Raw genomic sequence first — 24,454 nt, 5'->3', positions numbered from 1 at the left:
ATAAGGATAAGCATGCCAAATCTGAGAGGAAGGGAATATGCTACATATAGATTGTCTCCATTTTTGAACCCAGTTAACTTAAGTCAAGCTAGGCATTTGACACTCCCAGACTGGAAAAAAATGTCTTCCTATAACATTTGTATTGTCAGCAAAGAGGCAGTTGAGAGAAAGTGAGCTGGCCTTGAAATGTTGTTGGTGTGACCTTTTCAAACTCAGAAGTGACAAGCTCAGCATGTGCCAGCCACAGTGTCATTTAAACCCTTCATGGCATCTAATGTTATACAGTTTGCGTATATTACTATCAAATAGCTATAGTTTGTTCCACTATAGGTGGATGGGTAGCTTTTTAAACCTGGATAAATCTCACTTTTTATCTATGTTTGCAAACTTTTTCTTCCCACCCCCATGTCAGTCTTCAATCCTCGTCTGTATACATGTAAGTAGAATGTGCATATGTTAAGTGTTTGCAGATTTAACATTTGCAGATCAGATGAATATGATCTCCATTGGGATCTAGTGCCTCCAGTACAAGTCTATGTTCAGTGTCCTCCTGAAGATGAATGTAGAGTTATGCTGGAGGACCTAGAGATTCCTAGAGAAGACACTAGACATTTGTAGGTCCTCCAGCACAATACTGTTGTCACTTTCTGGCAGAAATTGGCCATAGGATTATGCTGGAGAATCTAGAGATTAATAGAGAAGCTGTTCTCTCAGGTTTTAAAAATGTATTTTCTATACATAGTTTTTCCCACTGTTGCATGGGTCCTGCATACCTAACTCTTTAAAAAGTGTAGAGAGCTGAGCTAATATTTGATTTTTTCCTTGGGACAATCTTTTTAATTGCCCTGGGATGCTGCTGATGCTTTGAGTTCACCATGATAACAGTTCTCTTTACTGATAGTATTTGAGTGTTGTCAATAGTTGGTTTCTGGTTGCATCATTTTGTTACCAAAATACCTGCAAGTAGATTTGTAGTTGCAAATCAAGGGCCTTTCCTGGGCTCAAAAGAACCCAGCAAAGCAAAAATGTGCCAGATTACCCATCACTGATGACACTAACCAGTTTATCTCAGCAGAAACCTTTGTGGGATGCTCCTCTCCTCTTCAAGCACAAATGTTTCTTACAGCATATTTTCTGTGTAGCCAAAGTTTGCTTTGGTTTTCCTCCTTGCAGTGTCTCCTGAACTATTTGTTAATACATTCCTTTCTTGCTTTGAATTCAAATTGGAATATTTTTTTTAAAAAGTAGCCCTAAAACATCTAAGAAAGCTAGGACTTGTACAGAGAGCAAATTGGATATGCAGATCTGAGTTGTGTTTACAAGCAGGGATATGGACTTTTATTCTGTATGTCTGGGTAAGCTCAGAGTTTAACTCAGCCTTTGATTTCATGCATAAATTTTGCCTTTAAAAATAACAGTTCAAAGATCTCATAAGCAGCCAACACAACCCCCAGTTTGTTGTGCAATATCTTTTTGCCTGTGTCACATGTTTGTTGAATTCTCTACCTTCTACAGAGTGTCATGTTAAGAAAGCCATTTCTAGAATGCTGGGAAGGATGACAGGTTTGCTTTCCTTGACTGAGTCTTCCAGTCATTGATGACCAGCTGATTAAATATTTCTCAGTGCTCAGAAACTAAGCCAGCACAGTTTTAAATTGTGTGATGAATCTCTTACCTATTCCTTCATGCCCCATTCAGATGTGGGAATTGGAGCAGGATGCATGGAGAGAAGCTAGGGAAATATACTAACTTGAAATGTCTGAGGTGACTAAATTATTTTGAAGAGACCCATACAGATATCCCTTTTCATAATGCTCTAAATAGGGGTTCCAGGCTGAGAACTACTGGGAGCTCTTGGTCTCTCTAATAATGTTGTAGAAAGGGGCATTTTAGGAGTTCTTGTTTGCCACAAGAAACGCCTGCTAAAACATCTTCTTCTACGCAACTATTCAAGGGGAGAAGATTCTCCACTTTTCACTCCAGACTGTCTTCAACCTTTGGTACTCTAGATGTTGGGATTTCAGCTCTCAGAGTCCATGATCAGTGATCATACTGACGGGGACTTTGGGGAGTTAGCATTGAAAACTAAATCTCCCCCCTCCCTGCCACCCCATTTATTTCATTTCTGCTCCATCTTTCCTCAGCAGAGTATATGCTGACATACCTGAGTTTCCACCTCATCATTTTGCCCTTGTAACACTGCAAAGTAGATCTGACTGAAAGAGAATGACTAGCCAAGGCCACCAATTCAATGTTGTGACTCAATAGAGATCCCCTAGTTGCAGTCCAACTTTCTAACACTACAAAACAGTACTTCATACTGGGTTCATAAGCCCCATTGCAGCCCTAGGATTTCTCTGTTGTGTGGGAGGAAGTTTGGACTTAGGAACCATGAAATCTCTCATCCTGGACCTCATCACATGATGGAAATTAAGAGTCCCTGGATGCTTCTGCCCCAGTTGACCCACAAAACACCACGGCGTCCATCACACGGTGTAGCCTCACTTCTGGTGGGGATCCATGGGTCAGCTGGGACAGCAGCATCATAGGATGTTGTGCTGCCAACACAGGAGCCTTCCTATGTTTGGAACAATGGGGTTGCCATGAAGGAAGCCATGTAGCGACACTTCCCCATGTGTGATGAAGCATCAGCTGGCAGCGAGGTGGGGTGCAGGGTGCCAGGATTTTCCCATTGCCCCTGATTCATCACAGAGGCTGATGAATCGTAAAGCTGGACCTCAACAATTTGATGAGGTCCTTAGACATTCTTGATTGTGTGGTGCAGATTTGTGGTATTGCAAGGGCCAAATTGGTACAATACGCCCTTTTGCCTGATTTGTAAATTCGGCACATGGCAAACCATGTCCCTTTACTCTTCTGGTCTTTTCCTTTCCTCTTTGCAAAAGTACAGTACACAAAAGCAAATCTTCTTTTGTTTATCTAAAAAGTACACTCAACCACAATTGCTTTGTATGCAAACATGTTTATTACTTCCTTTAGGCAATCAGTAGAGGTCAATTCCCCATTTAAATGAAAGAAGAACAGGAAGACTGTCAGTACTAGGAAAGGCTTTCTATTGTCTCCACTACAATATTTGCATGTAGGGACATGGTTGCACTTTGGTTCAGTTTTTGGAATAAATCACCATTGTTTTTCATCTTAAGCTTTTTTTTCACCTTAGAGATTGGAAGAGTAAATTTTCTTTAGACTAAAGACCTGTATTGGCAATGCTATGTGAAGAATTGTGAGAGTTGTAGTATCCAAAAGTAATGTTTCCAACTTCTGCTTTCTCCTTCTCAGTGAATTTCTCCAAATTTCTTATGTTTGGCTCTTCTGTTTGGCTGTGATGGTTTTAAATTAATATTTTGGTATGATAGCTGGGTAACTTGGGATATTTTAGACTTTTGCACTTTTCATTGATTTAATTGTATTTGTGAACCTTAATTAAAAGTTGGATAAATAAATAATTTGTAACTTTTACTTTGTTTAGCAAAGAAACAATGTAGATATTAGGAAACGACTACTCAATTCATATATTTTGCACTCAAAGAAGAACTAAACAGTATTTCTCTCTGTTGTGGAAATAATAATTTGAGGATTATGTCCGTACAAATATAAGGCAGTAGGAGGTACTAGAACTTGCAGAATTTCTATAGACTACAGCCCCCAGAATAGAAAATAGAGGGGCTTTCAAAACAATTTGGCTGAACACTTAAAGTGTCCCTTAATCGCGTGTGTAATTGAAACAATCAGAAAGCCTTGTGCCTTGACCGATCTGGAAGTGAACGAAAGGCCAATGATCCTTCTTTACAATCCAATTCTGTGAAGGTTCACTGTCTTTTTCCTCCTCTAGGAACAGGACAAAGCCATTGAATTGCATTCATAAAACAAAATGCAAACTTCACCCCCAGTATGTGGGGTTGTTTATCTACCTTCAAAATATACCCTTTTTGAAAAAATTAACAAAACAAAACATAGCCTAGTGGACCTTTATGCAGAATTGCAAGGCACTCCATGTCCTGTGAGGCATCTGCCTTTCGTGGAAATATATTGAACTGTCAGCATTTCGTGACATAATTTTATTGTTGTGTGCCTTAAAGTCATTTAGAATATATAAAAATACAGATTGGCATATGCTGAACACAAGGATGGGCAAATTACAAGTTGCAAGGCACATGTGGCCCCCAAGGCCATTTTGTGGCCTTTCAAGTACCGACAAATGGGGAAAAACTGGGGGGAAATGTCCCTAAATTTGCTTTGAGAGGTTGTTGTTTATTTGTTCAGTCACTTCTGACTCTCCATGACCTCATGGACTAGCCCACCCCAGAGCTCCCTGTCAGCCTTAGCCACCCCCAGCTCCTTCAAGGTCAAGCCAGTCACTTCAAGGATAACATCCATCCATCTTGCCCTTGGTCGGCTCATCTTCCTTTTTCCTTCGTTTTTCCCCAGTATCATTATCTTCTCCATGTTTTCCTATCTTATTACGTGGCCACAGTACTTCATCTTTGCCACTAATATCGTTCCTTCAAGTGAGCAGCCTTTAGGGGAGGGGGTGCAGGTTATTTTCACCATTTTTAGCCATTTTAAGCTCAAGAGAAAATCCAAAGGCTATTTTTTTTTTCTTCCATGGACTGTCCTGGTTCACTTCCTTGATCCCCGCACCAAAAAGTACCAATGTAGCTATTAGTATTTGTAGGAGCTCCCAGTATGTATATTTGTGAGTGCCCTTCCAGACAGGCCCTACATCCCAGGATCGAATTCTGGTCTTCTGCTTTAACTTGGATTATATGAGTCTCCAAGTCTCCACTGCCAGATAACCTGGGATAAACAGAAAACCTGGGATTAGATCCTGAGATATAGGGCCTGCCTGGAAGGGCCCTAAGAGAGACATCATTTAAAGCCTATTTGAGATTTCCAGGAACTTACTTTAGATCAGAAAAAGGCTTTTGTAGGGCAGGGTCAGGAGTGAAGAGCTTTTAAATCCTTGCCCAGCACCTTTTCATATACTTGTTTTTCAATATAACAGGATGCCCTTTGCTTTTCAAGATAGGTATAGCTGATTTAACAAAGTATTTTTGCACAGCAAAAGCATCCACTCTGGTATCAGCAATGGGATTTCATATTCTGATATTCTCAGCTCAATTTGAGGTGCAAGTGATTACCTAGAAAGCCCTATACATTTTGGGTCCAACCTATCTTCAAGACCACATTTCTTTTTATGAACTAGTGAGTGCTCTGAGATCAACAGGAGAGGCCCTTCTCTCAGTCCCACCCCTGTCTCAAGTGAGGTTGGTGGAACGAGAAAGGGCCTTCTCTGTGGTGGCCCCCTTGCTCTGGAATACCCTCCCAAAAGAGATTAGATTAGCCTCCACCCTTCAATCCTTCTGTTCCAACCTAAAAACATGGATGTTTAGACAGGCCTTTGACCTTGAGTAGGCTGAGTGGTCCCATATGACGTTGACACTTGGCACCTGTGAATTGATGGCAGTTAGTTTTATCTACTGTTGTTTTAAAATTGAATTGTTTTCATTTTAACATGTATTGATGGGGGTTGTTGTTATATTTTTATGTGACTTGTTTTATACTTTTGTACTGTTTTTTACCGGTTGTATGTTATATGTGCACCCTGGAGTGCTTTGTAAGCTTGCTCGAGTCCCTTTCTGGAGATAGTGGCAGGATATAAATTATTATTATTATTATTATTATTATTAATAATAATAATAATAATAATGTTGGATGTCCTTTTTGCTGTCAAGGCAATGGTAGGTGAAATATTGACTGCCAGAGCGGTGAATAAGTAAAATTTCCAGTGGTCCTGCAAATACACGTCTTCATGGAATAAAATTATGAACTTTTCCTCTCCCAGCTCCATTGATTTGCACATAGAATTGTCAGCATCCCTGAACGCCCCTGGATTTATTGCTGTGCCGGGAAGGATTATGAAACCTGATCAGAAAAAAGTCACTGACAATGTCAATTTATGTCTAACCTAAACAAAGCGAGAGTAGGTATTACGTGACAAAGGTTGGTAACCGAGAGATTTGTAGTGCAAGCAATAAAGTGTTCAGAACAACTGACTTCACACCCAGAGACACTTAATCTCAGCAGGTTGTCCAACTTTCACACACCAGTAATTCTAGGGTTAGTTAGAATATTGAATATTTGTTGCCTGGTAACATTGTTTTCAAAGTAAAGCAACCAATCTTCCCCTCTATCGAGCGATAGCATAACAACAGATTTAACATGGAAGCAGCCCAACTTGGTCTCTCATGAAATGGCAGCTCAAAAGTCTTCATTTATCAATCTCAATGTTGGATGGTGGTGGCGCTTTTCTTTCTTTCTGTGTTATTTTAATTACAGTTTGAAGTTTAGTGACAAGAGTAAATATGAAGGGAAAATTTTATTAATGTGATTTATACTTCAGGCTATATAGATTCATAACAGGATTTAAGACTGGATCATGATGGACTTCTTTGACGCCCTAACTAGGAAGGCCTGTCTGATTTCAGCCAGCATGGAGAACAAAGAGCACAGCCTCAGTTGTATGGACTGCAACTTGGCTAGGGATGATGGGAGTTCTATTCCAACAACATCTGGAGGGCCAGACATTTTCCAGCACTGCTGTGTTGATTGATAAGCATAAGACAGAAAATATGTTCCTTATAATTTCATGTTTCTTCACAGGAATTCAAGCCTTTCTAGGAATTGGTTTCTTGGAATTGACATAAAACTAGGCCAACTAGGGTTTCTTGGAATTGACATAAAACAATATCAGGGGATCAGTTTGCCAGATAGAAGTCCTGTGTACATATATAGCGACTCCATCCTGGAAACCACTATTTAGAAACCTTAGTGATTATGTTGAAATTTCTTTGTATCCATTCTTTACCAATTATGAAAACTGGCATCTTAACAGCATAAGGTCCCCTTTGCTCCGCAGAAGGGTGTTTTAAATGAGTTTTGAAGTATAGGGTAAAACTGGCCTCGGACAGACAAGATTTCTTGCCAAATAACAAAAACCTGACTAATCGCCTTCTGGAAACCAGCAGGGTTCAGGGGTGGCCAGGGTCGAGAGGATTGGATTTACAGCAGTGCAATAAGCTGTTAGTCTGGACTCTTACGTAAGGAGTTGACTGCTCAAATCATTGGCAAACATGAACCTGCCATTGTCAGTAATGGAGCATAACACATTAAGATTGCAATGGAAAAGTGTTTGGGTGAAGGATTTTTTAAAATATTCTCAGATGAATCCTTCATGGTTTTAAGCTTTTGATTATTACACATAAATATCAGGCATTTAACATGTTGGCTATTTCAGTTATGTCGCTGTTGGCATCCAAATAATTTAATACACTACTATCAAACTATACAAGCTCTTAGCTCTGGAGGAAGGAAAGTAATTATTAAATCTTTTTTAATTCTTTCAGCTGCTTCTGTGCAACACGGTTTCATTTAGATATCCTAGTTAAGAGCAATGGGTTGGCTTCTCTTCCATGAATTTGCCTCATGCTTTATGACATATAAAGTGGGTTCTAATATTTTGGAGTCCCACCATTTGAGAGCTTTGGCCATTTTGGCTAGAGCTAATTGGACCCAGACTAGGTTAGGTTGTCACCTGACATTAAGTCCAGTCGTGTCCGACTCTGGAGGTTGGTGCTCATCTCCATTTCTAAGCCAGAGAGCCAGAGTTGTCCGTAGATGCCTCCAAGGTCACTTGGCCAGCATGACTGCATGGAGCAGTACCTATTGATCTACTCACATTTGCATGTTTTCGAACTGCTAGGTTGGCAGAAGCTGGGGCTGACAGCAGAAGCTCACGCTGCTCCCTGGATTCGAACCTTCAACCTTTTGGTCAACAAGCTCAGCAGGTCAGCGGTTTAACCCACTGTGCCACCAGGGGCACCCACCCAGACTAGGCCATCTAATGGGTCCCTATGACGAAATATTTGCACATCTAAGAATTGCAGGGCTCACATATAAGTAATTGTAATAGCCAAAGATGGCAATGGTTTTGTACTGAAGTTTTATCTCCCTTTTCTAATTTCTAGTCACTTCATGATGACGGGAAGCAGAAGCCGACAGTGTTTATGGGAACTGTCTTGTGGCACTTGAAAATGCTGTGCATTTCTGCATGATTTAGTGGGCAATTTGTAATAATGCCAACAGTGTCAACAAGGCACCCGAATTCTTTCATTAGGCTGTAATTCTGTGTTATGGATGTGAAGTGCAAAAATACCATATATGGAGAGGGACAGGTTTCCTGGCAAAACATTCTGGATCATTTGGGTATACATACATGGACAGTCTTGTATTGTGACATAGGCATTAGTTTTGTGAGCACAGTAAACTCCTGCAGGGTTTTTTTTCCCCAATATCTGTACCCAGTCTAAAAAGGAATGATGGATATGAGCAATATTTGCCTCTCTTACTAATGCTTGGACAATTTCTATGGCTGTTGGTACTACATTGGCAAAGAAGTATCAAACAAGAGCTGAGATTGTACATCAGGCTTGTGTAGTGCAAATCTACAGACATGCACTTAGGTAGTGGTTGTATGACACCATACTTCTGCTGTATACAGTCATTGTGGTATAGACCAGAGCTTTTTAAACTGTGGGCTCTGACCCCAAATGGTGTCCCCTTAGCTCAGTGTTGAGGTCCCAAAAAGTTGACAACGGTAAAATATTTCTGAATATCACTTAGTGGTTGTTTTAGATATTTACATGAATCTGTTGTGTACTGTTTCCAATGGACACTGAAGATTTGTCAGCTGTACTTCATGAAAAGGAAAATCAGCCTGTTTAGCAAGCAAAGCAAATGCTGATTTGTTTTCCTTAAATGTCTGATGTTATGCCTATTTTATATACCTATATACCAGGGCTCACGTAAAAAATGATGGAGGAGGCCCCATTTGCTTTCCTCATGTCTTGAACTGTAGGTCCTTTCAAATATTTGGGATACCCAATATTTGGATAGAGCTACTGGGACTTACTAGCCCATAGTGTTTGGAGAAACCTGAGCTAGACAATCTGATAGGCTCCTTGACAATTTCTGAAGACATATTTTTGTATCTAAGAGTCACAGAGTTCCCATATGAATAATTATTGTAGACGAAGCTGGCTGTAGTTCAGCACTATGTTTATATTTCTCCTTCTCTTCTAATCTCTAATTCATTCAAGATGGAGGGAAGATGAAGCCAACAGTGTTTATATGAGCTGATCCTGTTGCCTTTGAAACACTTATGCAATATCCCTTTTGACTTCATGTAGGAGGCCACATTTGCTCTCCTTCATCAAATAGCAAAATCTTTGGACTGAACCTGTTCCAGACCCAATTATTTGAATCTAAGTCCATTTTTACTATTTGTTCTAAAGGAAGATTGTTTGTTCCATGAAACCAGAGGGCCAGCATAGTATAGTGGCTTCAGTATTGAAGTAGGACTCTAGAGACCTCATCACATTGAGTTCCTTGTGACAAGTGATAGCAGAGGGATTTGCCATGCAGTGTGATGAATCCGGTGAGCAGCGTGGGAAACCCTTTGTCCCATGCCCCACATTGACTGCATCACCTCTTACCTGTCCCACGGGGGAAAGCATTGCCACCCAGCTTCCCTCTGTTCTTCTCAATGCAAACATGGAAAGACCACCTCTTATGACGATTTCACCACAGGTGAGGGACAGAGCCCTGCTGGAAGTAGATGTATGTCATTTGATGAGATCTGGTGGGCTCTGTCCCTAAACTGTGGTGGTAAATTTGCCCATGTGATGAGATCATAAAGAAAAAACAGGGCCTCTACGAAAGCAGTCCAGACAGTGGGAATTCCTGGACACCTCTCAGTAGCTGGAGCAGCTAGACAGATGGGTTGGAGCTCATGTGTCTTAGCTTTTCTGTTTCCCAAAATATCCCTTCAAGAATTTGCCAAGTGAGAAGGGTTTGCTTAAGATTGGTTCATGGGTTTGTTTTCTCTCCAGAAACGACCAAGATATTAGCACCTTGCCTGAAGCAATTCCTAAAAGCTTGGGGAGGGTTTCACAACTCAGCATTCAGTCATAAATCCTAGATCCTGTAAAATGTCTGCTGTGCCAAAAAAAAAAAACAAACCCAAAAACTGGAATGGAGAGGCAGTGCTTTTATCTCACTTAGCAGCACTATTATTATTTATGCTAAGATAGTCAAGGATTTCTACGTCACTTAGACTAGTAGCTGTAGATCTGACTGCGCTAGAGTCTCAGTCATATGGGTGGAATGCAATATGACTATGCCTGTCTCTTCGTCTGATGTCTATCTTTTGAGGACTTACTTAAGAGCCTCTCTCTAGGGTCATCCAAGGAGCAGTTCATGCTGGGACAGCCCACTCAGATTATATAAACTTTACAGGAGACAGAAGTAACCTGAGCAGACCTTCCTCCATCAAGAAGCAACATGGCTATAGATAAATTTCTCGCTAAAGAGAGAGTCAATTTCTCTGTACATGTGTCTGCGGGAAAATGTCTTTATCAGTGAGCTTTTCACTGAGTCTGCCAGCAGAGGCCACCATTAGGGATCAGTTGATGGGGCACCTGCTGTTGAGCTTCTGGTGATCTGACTGACAGAATAAAAGTTGGAAGGGACTGCAAAGACCATCTAATTCAATCCCCTGCTATGTGGGAATATTCAGTTGTACAGCCACAAAGTTGGCATCCTTCTTGTTTAAAGACTTCCAAAGTTTATTCCACTAGCAAATGTCAGAAAGTGATTTCTTATGTCTCTTTCCTTGGAATTTGAATAATTTGATGTGTGTCCTATTCTATGAAGTAGCAGAAAACTAGCTTGTTCCATCTACATGACTTTTGAGTTTTTGAGTATCTCAATTATACTGTTGTCTATGTCACCATTCCTATCTTCAAGAATGACATTAGGAGGTCTTAGAATAATTTTGGGTTACACAGCTAGGAAAGATCTTTTGAAGAGTCATAGGCAAATTGGAAATTGATCTGATTTCTTATCAGGGACAAGTGAAAAGCCTGTACCACTTTGGAATGCACTCTTTTGAGTTCTCTCACCATGTGGTACGTGGTATCCACAATAGGAAAAGCAGTGGACCAGATGTGGTTGTAGTATGTTAACATGCCCTGATTTGTATATGGGTAATATAGTCAACCCTTCACATTTATGGGTTTGACTTTTGTGGATTTAATTATTTGTGGATTTTATTAAAACATTCTCGTTAGGAATTTTTAGGTCCTCCAGTGTGACTCTTTGGTCAATTTCTGCCCAAAGTTGACCATAGATTTATACTGAAAGCTCTAGAAATTCCTGAAGAGAACACCTCTCGAAGAATCCCTAGGTCCTCCAGTAAGAGTCTATGGTCAGCTTCCAACTGAACTTTTGGAGAAACTAGAGATTTCTAAAGAGGTGTTCTCTCTCAAGTAAAAATAGTGGAATTTTTATTCATGGTTTTCCACTTTCGCAGAGGTCCAGTACCCCTAAGCCCAGAGCATGTGGAGGGATAATTGTATGATTTTGGCAATTTTATTTTGGATTCCCTTTCTAATCACGTCTGATACAAAAGGTGCACAATAGGTTGACATTTTCTATACAATTACATTTGCAAAGCAAAAGATGATCTCCTTCATCAAAAAGCAAAATATTTTGGACTTAAAGACTGACAAATTTATTATGTTACTAATTTTCATGGACTATACTCCAATTCAGTGAATATATTCATAAAAGCTTTACCATAATAAAATTGTTAGTTTTTACCTACTACAAGGCTCTTTTGTTTGTTATAAGTTTCAAGCTTCTGCACTGAGCTGTGACATCCTTAACAAGTGAATTTGCATTCAGAGGTTGTGCTGAGTGTTGATTCTTGTAGTTCTGTCAAAACCATAACATTCCTTTGCGTCCTTCTGAGTAGCATTTTGGCATCATTCTTAGTCTGAGAATACAGATATGCCTCTAGGTTGACTTGTTGGATACACAGAAGCTGTTTGTTGAATGCTGGTAGAGCTGCTGTCTGCAAAGACATCATCAAGTGATAGCAGCCAACACCAAACTTATATTTGTTTTCTTTATAGCCTTGAGCTCAAATTCAGAGGTTAGCTATCCAGATAACAAATGCTTCAGTGTGCTTCAGAGTAGCAGTATCTAGACTGAAATCTGTCCAAACTGAACACCCTAGAGAAAAAGCTCATATGAGCAATGTATCACTATAGCCTTTCTTGTGTATTAAGCTAAAATAATAACAACGTCTTGGCTGGGAATGTAAGTCCTGTTGGAAGCTAAGCAGGGCATACCCTGTTTAGTACTTTGAAGGGAAACTGCCAACAAATACTATAGGCTATACTCCTTGTCTAATAATACCCTATAAAATTCATGGAGTCATTATATGACAACAGGCAACTTGAAGGCACACTCACATGCACCACATACCCAAAATATTCAAAAGCCTTCTGAATGACTTACACAGCTATCATTATTCTTTAATGGATTATATTGTTTCAATAATTTTAATATTTGATGCATTTTAAGTTTTAATTGTGTAAACTGCCACAAAAAAAATTAAGTTTATATATCCACAGATATATAAACCTCACTTGGCTAGTTTCCAACAGACCTCACAACCTCTGAAGATGCCTGCCATAGATGTGAGCAAAACATTAGGAGAGAATGCTTCTGGAACATGGCCATACAGCCCAGAAAACTCACAGCAGCCCAATATTGCAGTGAAATAGCAGGACAGAAGTATGTTCAGTTCAACACAATGTCCCACTTCTGTGTGTTGGCTTCCTAAAACTTCCTTCCCCTTCTACAGCCTTCTGTGCTGCCTAAAATAATAATCCAAAGCTTGGAATGATCAGAGCTTCCAACAAGCATGTCTTTCCTTCTGTTTGCAGGATTAGAAGCAGGTCCATGAGAACAGTAGATATGAACTCTTGTGTTTATTGAGCGCCAAGGGAGATGTAATGAATAAATTGCTACACTAGAAGTTAGAGTCATAGGACTATAGAGTTGGAAGAGACTCCAAGAGCTATCTAGTCCATGCCATGCAGGAACACAAAATCAAAGCATCCCCACTTGGGCTTAAAAACCTCTGTAAAAGGAGACTCCATCACTTGGGTGACCTAGGTTCACATCCCCAGCTGGCCCTATCTTTCTGCCCAATTCGTTTATCTCTTTTTCTAAAATGACTGTGAAGATAAAGCATTGTGAAATTATGAGTGCTGCCTAAAACTCCTTGGAGGAAAACTGGTGTATAAATGAAATGTGAACATGTGAACTTTGGAATTTACTCATGTGCACTCTTGTGACCTTATGATTCAGTGAGATGCTTCAGCCAGGCTATTGATTGCTGACAGGGATGGGGAAACTTTGTCCCAGATGGTTTGTATTTCAAAGCCCCAGCCAGTTGTCAGGGATTATAGGGATTGGAGTCCATATTGTCTAGAGCAGTGGTTCTCAACCTGTGGGTCCCCAGATGTTTTGTCCTTCAACTCCCAGAAGTCCTAACAGCTGGTAAACTGTCTAAAATATCTATGAGTTGTAGGCCAAAACACCTGGGGACCCACTGGTCTAGAGGACCAACATTAACCCAGTTGTATTTACTAGTTCTTTCCATTTCTGCACATTAGTTCATTCCAGGTAAAAGCTATCCATGCATTTTGTTTTGTGTAGCCAAATGTATGTTACTAAAAACCTTGACCAAGATCCTTCATGGGACATATATCTACAGTGTTATAGCTATACTGTTTCCTATTTTGCCCTTCTCAGACCCATCGTAAAAGGCAAGCAGCTGTACCAAGCAAAGCAGTTCTGTGGGAGTTGCAAACAGGAGACTCAAGGAGAATGCATACAGCCCTCTCTTGCCAGTGAACCATGGTGTGGCAGACCAAATCAAGGATCACGCAGGATCCTTTGCAAATTCTTGTTAAATCCCTGTTCATTGACAGAAGGGACTTGGATGCATCATCCTTCAGTGCCCTTCTTGCCTGCAACACAGAACTCCTGCATTTGGTACAGTTCCCTAACTTTTAAAACAAGAACTAGAAGTATTAGCAGTCACGAAAATAGTGCCACAGTCATAAATGTGGTGACAAAACACTGAGGAAGTCATAAATCTATTTTATGACATTTTAACTGCCTTAAAGGACACCAGTTGTTGTATAAATGTGCAAATAAAATAAGGACTAGTTCAACAATATTACCTGTTGCAGCAGCATAAGTATAGCTGAGAGGCCATAGATCTACAGTCAGATTCCCCTCTAATTGTGCGCCATGATTTTTGTAAAGGCAATCGGAGCTACATGTTCTTTATCAGCCACATAATGATACTAGTTTCATCTCCAGTTTGGTAGAAAGGTACTCAAATGGTAAATGAGGTGTGTGTAGAAAGAGAACACGCAAAATGTTACCTGCTAGTTAAAATTCTCAGCTTTATTTGTAAAACTTTTGCTTCAATAACACTGCGGGATTCTTGGTTGATGAACTTTTTGGTATTTACAGTTTTCTTGTGGTTTCTGTTCATGTGATAAGAGGAAATTGCTGAATCACCCTTTGCTTTGAATTCTCGGCACTGTATTTAAAAAGAGAGGGGGGAAAGGAGGAACGAAGGAAGAAACATGCCACCTTGTTGGCTGCAAATGAGCTGGAAAGATTTCCCTGCCCTATTACAATTTTTATCTTTCTCTTTTCTTTTGTTTCTCTAGATCACAAAGTGCAAACAAGAAGGTTCTTCTCTGGCATTTTTGATGCCACAGCCAAGGCTCTCAGATGGAATTCCCCGGGTTAGCATCCATTTAACAGACAGTTCGTGTCCAGAGGAGATGGATTTAGCAGATGAACTCTCCTTCATGAGCAGCACTGCATTCTTCACCAGGTAAGTGTTGCCTCTTCTTCCATCTCATGCAATATGTAGTATTAGAACTATATTTAGTGATTTTTGCAGGCACACAAAGATCTGCAGCATTGCAGCAGAGCCTGTGAGCCCTGCAAGAAATGTTAAGTGTTGAGCAGCCAGCTGCACCCACATTGAAGTATTTCCTCTGTTTATCATTGATATTGAAAAGGATGTTTGGCTTAAATGCATGTTTAGGACTCTGGAATGCTAGCAGCAGGCTGAAAGAAATACGCTCTTGGATGTCAGTGATTTAAGATGGCTTTCATCCAAGTTAATGGTCTTAGCATGGTAGAATAGTCCCATGCACTCTGAAACCATTTGTACAACAAATTAAATTTTGTGTCCCTTCAGATAAAAGGCAATTCTTTTGAGTGCTTCCATTTGTCAGGAAGCAAGCAGTGATGATTCTCTCTCTTAGCTGGGCTTCTCATGAAGTGTAATAGGGTTGGCGCTTGCTTTTATCTTGTTTTTATTATAGTGCTTCTAATGCAAGGTTGAAAATATCGATCAATTCCTATTTGGCTGCTTGCACTGCAATAACATAAACACCTGAAAATGCATAGTTTTGTCACTGTCCAACTACCCTATGAAACTAGTCATGAGAAAAGCTGTGTTCCTTTTCTAAAAGGTATAGTATTTCAGGAGTGGCAAATAGACAGAAGGGAAATAGATGCAGCAAGATAGAGATAAATAGGCAGGGAAGACCCTCAGTTAGAATGCTACTCAGATAAGGATCTGATGGATGCATTTAGTTATTTCAAGTCAGCTAGAGGCTGTTTGGAGCTGAAGCAGAATTCAGAATTTCTTTGCCTCACAATCTACTTGGTGGACTTGACAGACTCATCTTAAATGTAGTATCACCTTCTGGACTAGAGGATTGCTAGTTCAAATCCTAATAACCTTCAAGTTTATGACTGACCCTGGCAAGGTAGTACACTGACGCATACTGGAATCCAACCAACCAATGAATTGAAGTGTACTATACGCTTCTCTGGTTGGGCAAATAGTAAATCAGGGAGCTGTGATATTTGTTGTGTTTGTCCTCACGATTTTTAGAGATTTCCAAATGATAGTTCTGGGTTCCCTTACTACTTTCTGACAATTCCTGGCAACAGCTTCAACATTTTATTCCCACCATTTAATGGGCTTTCCTTTTGATACCTAAACATATGGGCCAAAAAAAGTGTTCTTTAATCATTAAAAAAAATCATAATTGTTATACTGAACCAATGGATCATTGAAATAGTACTTTTGCACTTGCAAACTATACGTCTAAGAAAAATATCAAACAAAGAAAATCCTTTCTTTGCACCTTAAAGTTACCTCCACAAATCAAAACTTTGATTTTTTTTAAAAAAATCTTTTAGTACACATCCAAGAATTCACTATAATCTGCTGTAATACTAATGAAACATGTGAATAGGTGTAAGACAACAACCATCAAAATCTTGCAAAATTCAAGAAAATATTTTGCAATAACTCACATATATAGATCTGTCTGGAAGAGCTTTAATACAGAGTAAATAGGGACCAAATGATAGGAAAAAGCAGGAGGTAATTTGTTTTGCCATAAAGTTGAACAAATTTAACCAGCTGTACCATTCCTTGAGATATCAAATCCAGCCATGGTAACATGGGCCTTTATTACATTCCATGTGATTTGTTGCAATGCATGATGTGTGGGGCTGCTTTTGAAAAGTGTTTAGAAACTTCAGGGGATCCAAAGAGCTGCAGCCAGAGTGTAACTGATGCTAGCATCAGGAATACACATCGTCCTCCTTGTTTCATTGGCTGCCAGTCGATTTCAAGGCACAATTCAAGGTGCGGGTCGTGATCTACGAAGTTCTGTATGACTCGGATCTAGGTTATCTAAAGGACTGTATCACCCTGTATGACATTTTCTGGGAAACAGTTATCTCTGTCCCACCAATATTCCATGGTTTGTTTTTGTAGGCCTTTGAGGGTCACTGACTACGGCGAAAGGGTGTTTCATATGCTATGCTGCTTATATTTAGTGTTTTTCTTTTAAATTAATTTCTTTTAATTTCTTTCAATATTATTGCTAGTTATTTATTTTTATTTATTTATTTATTTATTGTGTCATCAGCAACCATACCATTGTATTACATTTCTAACAGAGCAAAACAAACACAGAGATTAAAAAAACCAAAAAACAAAACAAAACACAGATTTTGCAAACTTGGTAGTTGGTTAAATGTCCTTTGACCAGTATCTGGCCACTTGGAGTACCTCTGGTGTTGCCGCAAGAAGGTCCTCCATTGTGCATGTGGCAGGGCTCAGGGTGCATTGCAGCAGGTGGTCAGTGGTTTGTTCTCCGCACTCACATGCCGTGGATTCCACACTGTAGCCCCATTTCTTAAGATTGACTCTGCATCTCGTGGTGCCAGAGCGCAGTCTGTTCAGCGCCTTTCAAGTCGCCCAGTTTTCTGAGTGCCCAGGGGAGAGTCTCTCATCTGGTATCACCCATGGATTGAGGTGCTGGGTTTGGGCCTGCCACTTTTGGACTCTCGCTTGCTGAGGTGTTCCAGCGAGTGTCTCTGTAGATCTAAGAAAACTATGTCTTGATTTAAGTCGTTGACGTGCTGGCTGATACCCAAACAGGGGATGAGCTGGAGATGTCTCTGCCTTGGTCCTTTCACTATTGGCTGCTACTTCCCGGCGGATGTCAGGTGGTGCAATACCGGCTAAGCAGTGTAATTTCTCCAGTGGTGTAGGGCGCAGACACCCCGTGATAATGCGGCATGTCTCATTAAGAGCCACATCTACTGTTTTAGTGTGTTGAGATGTTTTCCACACTGGGTATGCATACTCAGCAGCAGAGTAGCATAGCGCAAGGGCAGATGTCTTCACTGTGTCTGGTTGTGATCCCCAGGTTGTGCCAATCACCTTTCGTGTGATGTTGTTTCTAGTGCTCACTTTTTGCTTGATGTTCAGGCAGTGCTTCTTGTAGGTCAGAGTGCGGTCCAAAGTGACTCCCAGGTATTTGGGTGTGTTGCAATGCTCCAGTGGGATTCCTTCCCAGGTAATCCTCAGAGCTCGGGATGCCTGTCTGTTCTTAAGGTGAAAGGCGCATGTCTGTGTTTTAGATGGATTAGGGATCAGTTGGTTTTCCCTGTAATAGGCAGTAAGAGCACCTAGAGCTTTGGAGAGCTTCTTTTCAACCATCTCAAAGCTCCCTGCTTGAGTGGTAATGGCACGATCATCAGCATAGATGAAACTCTCTCTCCCTTCTGGCAGTGGCTGGTCATTTGTGTAGATGTTGAACATGGATGGAGCAAGCACGCTCCCCTGAGGCTGGCCGTTCTTCTGTTTCCGCCATCTGCTTCTCTGGCCCTGGAACTCAACAAAGAAGCTCCTGTTTTGTAGCAGGTTTCCTATGAGGCGGGTGAGGTGGTAGTCCTTTGTGAAATTATACATTTTTCTCAGGAGGAGGTGGTGGTTCACAGTATCATAGGCTGCTGACAAGTCTATGAAGACAGCTCCTGTGATCTGCTGCCTTTCAAAGCCATCTTCTATGTGCTGAGTCAGGTTCAGCACTTGCGATGTGCAACTTTTGCCTTTTCTGAAGCCAGCTTGCTGTGGGATCAGACAGGGGTCTATATTTTCCATAATTCTATGCAAAATAAGTCTCTCAGAACTTTGTAGAGGTGGCACAACAGGGAGATTGGTCTGTAGCTTTTTGGGTCATTACGGTCTTTGCCTGGCTTCAAGATGGCGATGACTCTTGCTTTCCTCCAGATTTTGGGGATATTGCTAGTTAAAATATATTCTTAACTATGTAAGTTTTAGCTGCAAATCTTTTAAATTTTGTTCAGCCACTTGAGTGTTAAACTGGAGAAAATAAATAAATAAACATAGCAACATTTTTACTATTTAAAAATCTGTTTTGCAATAAAGTATTAATATTTTGTCACTTTTAACATTTTTTAGAAATAGACCAGAAGCTCCTTCCATTTTTCTTTGATCTCCATATTTCTAAGAAAAGTGTATAATTTGTGAATCTTGGAAGGCCTAAAATGTCTGTCTCTTTGTGATATGTCTGGCATAACACTCCTTCTGTTCTACATCTTAGTTCCGTAGTCCTAAACTCTGGTATGGAGCACTGCAACTAAGCCATTGACTGCTGCCAAGGTTCAGCACCATGGGCTGCAGCCTAGCTGGACAGCTCCCTGCTTTTTCTTCTTCTTAATAGGCTTTACATATGTATGCCTCCAAATGAGGATTATGCCTCTGTTGACTAATGATTTTTTTGTTAAAACAGGTCACATCTCACATATCCTCTGGGTCTTTAGCATTGCCTTTCTTTTTGTTCCTCCCCCTTTAATTCCCAAGGCACCTCCTAAGCATGGAACCTCCAATTCCAGTTCCTAATGGTATCCTGGAAACATCTGATCTTGACAATAGAAAATCCAAAGAGAAGGTGGCAGCAGCACTGTGTGTTTGTATGTAACATATTCCAGCCATTGCTGGTAAATGTTCAGAACCAGCACTAGAATTAGGCAGGGGGAGGTGGCTACCTTAGGCAGTCGATTTTGTCCATTATGCCAAGATAGGAACTAAAAACTTCTAAAACTACATCTCCAATCATTCAGTAGGACTGAGTGATGGCAGTTAAAGTGTTGTCAGACTGCATTAATTCTGCAGTGTAGATGTACCTCTAGAGAAGGTTATTCAAACAATAGTCTAAAAAGTTATTCTGTTGTTGTGCTGTGTTAATTTTCCAAGTTCACTGAACTGCAGCTGTTAACAGGTATATAATGAGCAAGTTGCATGACAAAAGATTCAATTTCATCCCATTCATCCCATGGAGCCCCCGGTGGCGCAGTGGGTTAAACCCCTGAGCCGGCAGGACTGAAGACCAACAGGTCGCAGGTTCGAATCCAGGGAGAGGCGGATGAGCTCTCTCTGTCAGCTCCAGCTCCTCATGCGGGGACATGAGAGAAGCCTCCCTCAAGGATGATAAAAACATCAAATCATCCAGGCGTCCCCTGGGCAATGTTCTTGCAGACAGCCAATTCTCTCACACCAGAAGTGACTTGCAGTTTCTCAAGTCGCTCCTGACACGACAAAAAAAAAAGCCCTTGTTCAAAAAGCTGCATTTTGCCTCAGATCTCATTATTTATAATAGTTGATCCAATGGACTGCTAAACGTTCTTTACATTTGAATAAAACAATTTAAGAATAGAAATTAGAAAACTGTGTCTTCTTGCCAGTATCACTTTATGTTTACTAGAAATATAGAGCATGGAAGTAATCAATTACAAGTAATATCACAATTTGGGGCTGGTCTGGTCTGGTCTGGTTTGGTTTACAATGAGGGTGCAATGAGGTCTTTCAGTCATGTTGTTGGCCCCACCACTTTCTGATTGAAACCAAGGTACATCCAACTTATTAACTCTCCACAGAACATAGAAATTTACTTCCATTGTATAATCTCTTTCTGAAGTGAACTGGCAGCTGTTGTGTGCTATCAGTATCTACCCATGCCTAGAATTGACTGAAGACAAATGTATTGGAAATGACTCTCAGTGTCTTGTGCCAGAGATCTTACAATAGCTTTTTTGTGATTGCAGAGAAAACTACCGCGGCATCTGCCAGGGCATGCACTGTGTTACCTTTTGGGTATGCCTAGAGGTTTCCAAAGAGAAGCTTTGTTTATGCCAACACTTTGCTTCCCAGCCTGACTTATATGGCTTTGTGTTCCAACAGTGAGGAGTTTATTAATCACACAGTCCTGTAGCAATCATAAATACGGTGGAGAATGTGCGTGTTGCTGTAGTTTATTCCTAGAAGCCCAGGAAGACACGCATAGCTATGCCTTGTGTATACGATGCAGAAATTGTGGACATATTCAGGAGTAGTTACTACCATTAACTGCTAGGATAGATGGATTGGATTATACTCTAGATACTTGGAATTCTGATGTGTGTTAGTGAGCTGGCCTTGCTCACGTTTTCCCCATCCTGATGGAGTGTTTTAGAAAATTTGCAGAGTTTAGAATTTTAAGGGGTGGTAGAAATCCCAGAACCTCATTGTAGGTTTATTTGAATTATATCACATTTCTCTCCCAACACAAGAATCAAAGCATCTTACAGTGTAAGTTAAAACAAGTGGTACAAAAGCTCCAAAAACATTAAACCCATCCAATTAGAAGATCAATGTAAAAATAATTAAAACACATGCTTTATGTATGTATGTATGTATGTATGTATGTATGTATGTATGTATTTACAACCTTTCTAACCCACCTTTTTCATCCCAAAAGGGACTCAAGGCAACTTTACATACAGGCAATGATTTGATGCCTTAAAACACCATGTACACTTAAATCCATATTAAAATAGAATTAAAAGTACATTGAAAACAATTAAAATATTTAAAAACAATACATTCAAAGTTAAACACATAATCCACAAGTGTAATCTGGACCGTTCCAATGCTCATTGTACATTATTCCAAGTCTATCTATTACACAATTTCTCTAAAGGCTTGGTTACAAAGCCACATTTTCACTCTCTTGCAGAAGGTCAGGAGAAAGGGGGTTGATCTAATATTCCTGGGGAGGGAGTTCCACAGCCAAGGGGCCACCACTGAGAAGGCCCTGTCTCTTGTCTCCGCCAATTGCACCTGTGAGGGAGGCAGGACTGAGAGCAGGGCCTCCCCAGATGATCTTAAACTCCGTGGTGGTTCATAGACGGAGATACGTTCTGACAGATAAGCTGGGCCAGAACTGTCTAGGGTACTGTCTATATATATAAATTCCTGTCTGTCTATCTATTTATATAACAGTCAAAGTATGTCTGTCTGTTTGTACCACGAAGGCTGTTGAAGTGGTCCTCTATGATATCACCGGATTAGCTGTTACCAGGTGAAGTGGCCCTCTGTGATGTCACTGGGAAAGAAAGGTGACATGTGTATGAGGGGAAGGGAATAAGGAAGGAAAGAGCCACCAACAAAGTAATATTGCTATTGAGAACATTGTGAGGTAGGCCCTCTTAGAGCTGGAGAAGGGAGAAAGGTAAATGAAGAAAGAAGTGAAGGGACAGAAGGAGGGAGGGAGTTATAAAGAAAAGGAAGGGAAGGAATGAAGAGAAAGGAAAGGGGAAAAGGTATAAGGGGGGAAGAGGAAGAAGGGAAAGCAGGGAGGCAGCAGACCTTCCAACACCCAGGCAACACCAAGTATGTATGCTAGTAGTTACAATGCATAAAAAGTATTTCCCAACCTGTGGCCCATGGACTACCAGTGGTCCCCAAGAATGAAAATATGGTCTGCGGCCTCACCATTACTACACCGTTGCTTCGAAACCACGCAGCAACGAGAGCGATGGTCTCGCGACACCATCTTATAGTGCCGAGGCAACAGGGATGTCAGGAGGGGAGAGACTGACTACTCACAAAAGATTACTGCTACCACATCAGCTCTATAGTATTAAATATGGTTTTCTGTGGACAAGCAGATGGGGACTACTGGATGGCGTATGTTCTGCAGCAGAAACTAAAGCTGATGTAATCTATCCAATGCAGTTTTCTGAATCAGCACCCCAAATAACCAAATCCAATCTAAAGTTGACCAAAAATTGATTTGTAACCCTTTTGGTAGTAATGTTGGAGTGTGGTCCCTTGTCAAAAAAAGGTTGGGAACCACTGATATAAAGCAACAACAGCACCCATGACACATCTTCCGCTCAGTAAAAGGAATCTCTGTCCTGTGTCTTCGCCAAGCAAACTTGTAGGATGGAGAGAAAGTTCTCCCCTGAAAACTGTAAATGCTCAAGAAGTCTGATATGAGGCGATAGGAGCTTTTTGGATCTAAACCATAGCTCATAACCAGCACTTTGAATTTTCGGCAGAAACGAACCAGTAACCAGTGAAACTGTTTCAACAAGAGAGTTTATATATACTTGCTTTAACTCTCATGCTGCCTGGGAGCTTCTGTGACTTACTGCCTTAAAAAGGCAACTTTCCCAAGCTTTACAGATTGGAGATATATTTCAAACTTTTAGCACTCGTGCACCTAGTTTTAAAGTGTTGAAAAAGCATCAGACTGCAGAACAGGGCTGATGGATAGACACAACAACCCCTCTTGGAGATTGCACAATCATGAAAATGTACATCACAAGAGCCTTTGTTGCCATTCTCTTGAAGAATGTATTTCTCAAAAACATTGGTTATGTAACATCATCCATGGTGCCAACATCCCACAGTAGAATAAAGAATGGGATTGATTGCATGGGAGGGTGGAGTTAAATGTACTTCTCCAAAATGAAATGAGTCAGCTTGGAAAAACTAACGCAACAAGAGCCTGAAGCACAAGGAGATTGAGAGAGACAGAGGAAAGAACACATCTCTCACCAATTAAATTGGTTTTGGTTTCAAGATGACTCCATAATTGGCAAGATTAAGAGTTTTTTCAAGTGGAAAATCTACATACCAATCACAAAAGGTGTATTTCCCACTGGCATTTAGCCTGGTTGCCATTGCTTTTGAGCTTTAGCCACATTCCTAATGAATCACAGGTTGAGTTGGTGATAGGTTAGGCACTGTGCATTGGGCCCTTCTAATCTCTTATGCAAACCTGATACAGAGTGTCCTTGGTGACAAGAGCACGTAAGTGTAATGGCCTAATATACTTAACACTACTTGACATATTCAGTCAACAACATGTAATTGCATTCTTTTATCACCTGTCGGGAAACAATGGGAGAGGCTTTTGACCAGTTTACTTTTCAAACTGAGAAGGTGAAAGGGATGCTAATAAGTAAAAGAGAAATTAACTGTTGCATAAATCCAATTACTAGTGCCACCTAGAGCAGACCCATTGAATCAGTTGCTTAACTAGTCAACACTTACATAAAACACATTGATTAAACTGTAGGAACTACAGTTTAAAATAAGATAATTATTTAGATAATAAGATAATTATTTAGGCTATTTTGCTTCTGCTTTTTAAAGGTTCAGAGATTCAGCAAAACAATGTTTGGAATCATTTTTCAAACCTGCACATTTTTATACAGAATAGCAGTTGTGTATAATGGGTTTTGTATGTGGGTGCAATTGATATTGGTCTCTTGCATTTTCTCAGCTCTGAAAACACTTCTGAATTTTTAACTAGGAGCTTCACTTGGGGGCATCAGTCTTTGAGGAGGGGTCATTGCCCGGCAAATATTACCGTTAGGCAGGGGGACACCATTGCCTCCAACAAAAGCAATGCATAAGAACAATAGTGAAGCATTAATCATGAGGTCTGCTCTGTACCCCCTAAACTAATCTTGCTTTCACGTGTAGTGATGAAGAGTCTGCAATAGTTATACAGTAGAGTCTCGCATATCCAACCTTCGCTCACCCAACGTCCCGTATTATCCAACGCAGTCTGCCTCCTACTTGGATCCACAGCTGTTTCAATATATTGCAATGTTTTGGTGCTAAATTCGTATATACAGTAATTACTACATAACGTTACCATGTATTGCACTGCTTTTTCTGTCTATTTGTTGTAAAACATGATGTTTTGGTATTTAATTTATAAAATTCTAACATAATTTGACGTTTAATAGGCTT

At 40.4% G+C, this 24,454-nt stretch overlaps 1 protein-coding gene across 1 annotated transcript in view; it reads left to right on the top strand.

Annotated features, from left to right (window-relative positions):
• The window catches only part of FAM13A (family with sequence similarity 13 member A), a 167,035-nt gene that overhangs the window by 48,343 nt on the left and 94,238 nt on the right, over window positions 1–24,454 (top strand). Inside the window, exon 7 of the mRNA XM_060779247.2 lies at window positions 14,685–14,854. Coding sequence (XP_060635230.2) covers window positions 14,685–14,854 — 170 coding nt within the window. The remainder of the gene's footprint in view (window positions 1–14,684; window positions 14,855–24,454) is intronic.

The sequence above is a fragment of the Anolis sagrei genome, chromosome 5 (assembly GCF_037176765.1).
Source record: "Anolis sagrei isolate rAnoSag1 chromosome 5, rAnoSag1.mat, whole genome shotgun sequence".
Classification (NCBI taxonomy): Eukaryota; Metazoa; Chordata; class Lepidosauria; order Squamata; family Dactyloidae; genus Anolis; species Anolis sagrei.
The sequence above is the reverse complement of the archived record's forward strand: the minus strand, read 5'-3'. Positions and strand labels throughout refer to the sequence as shown.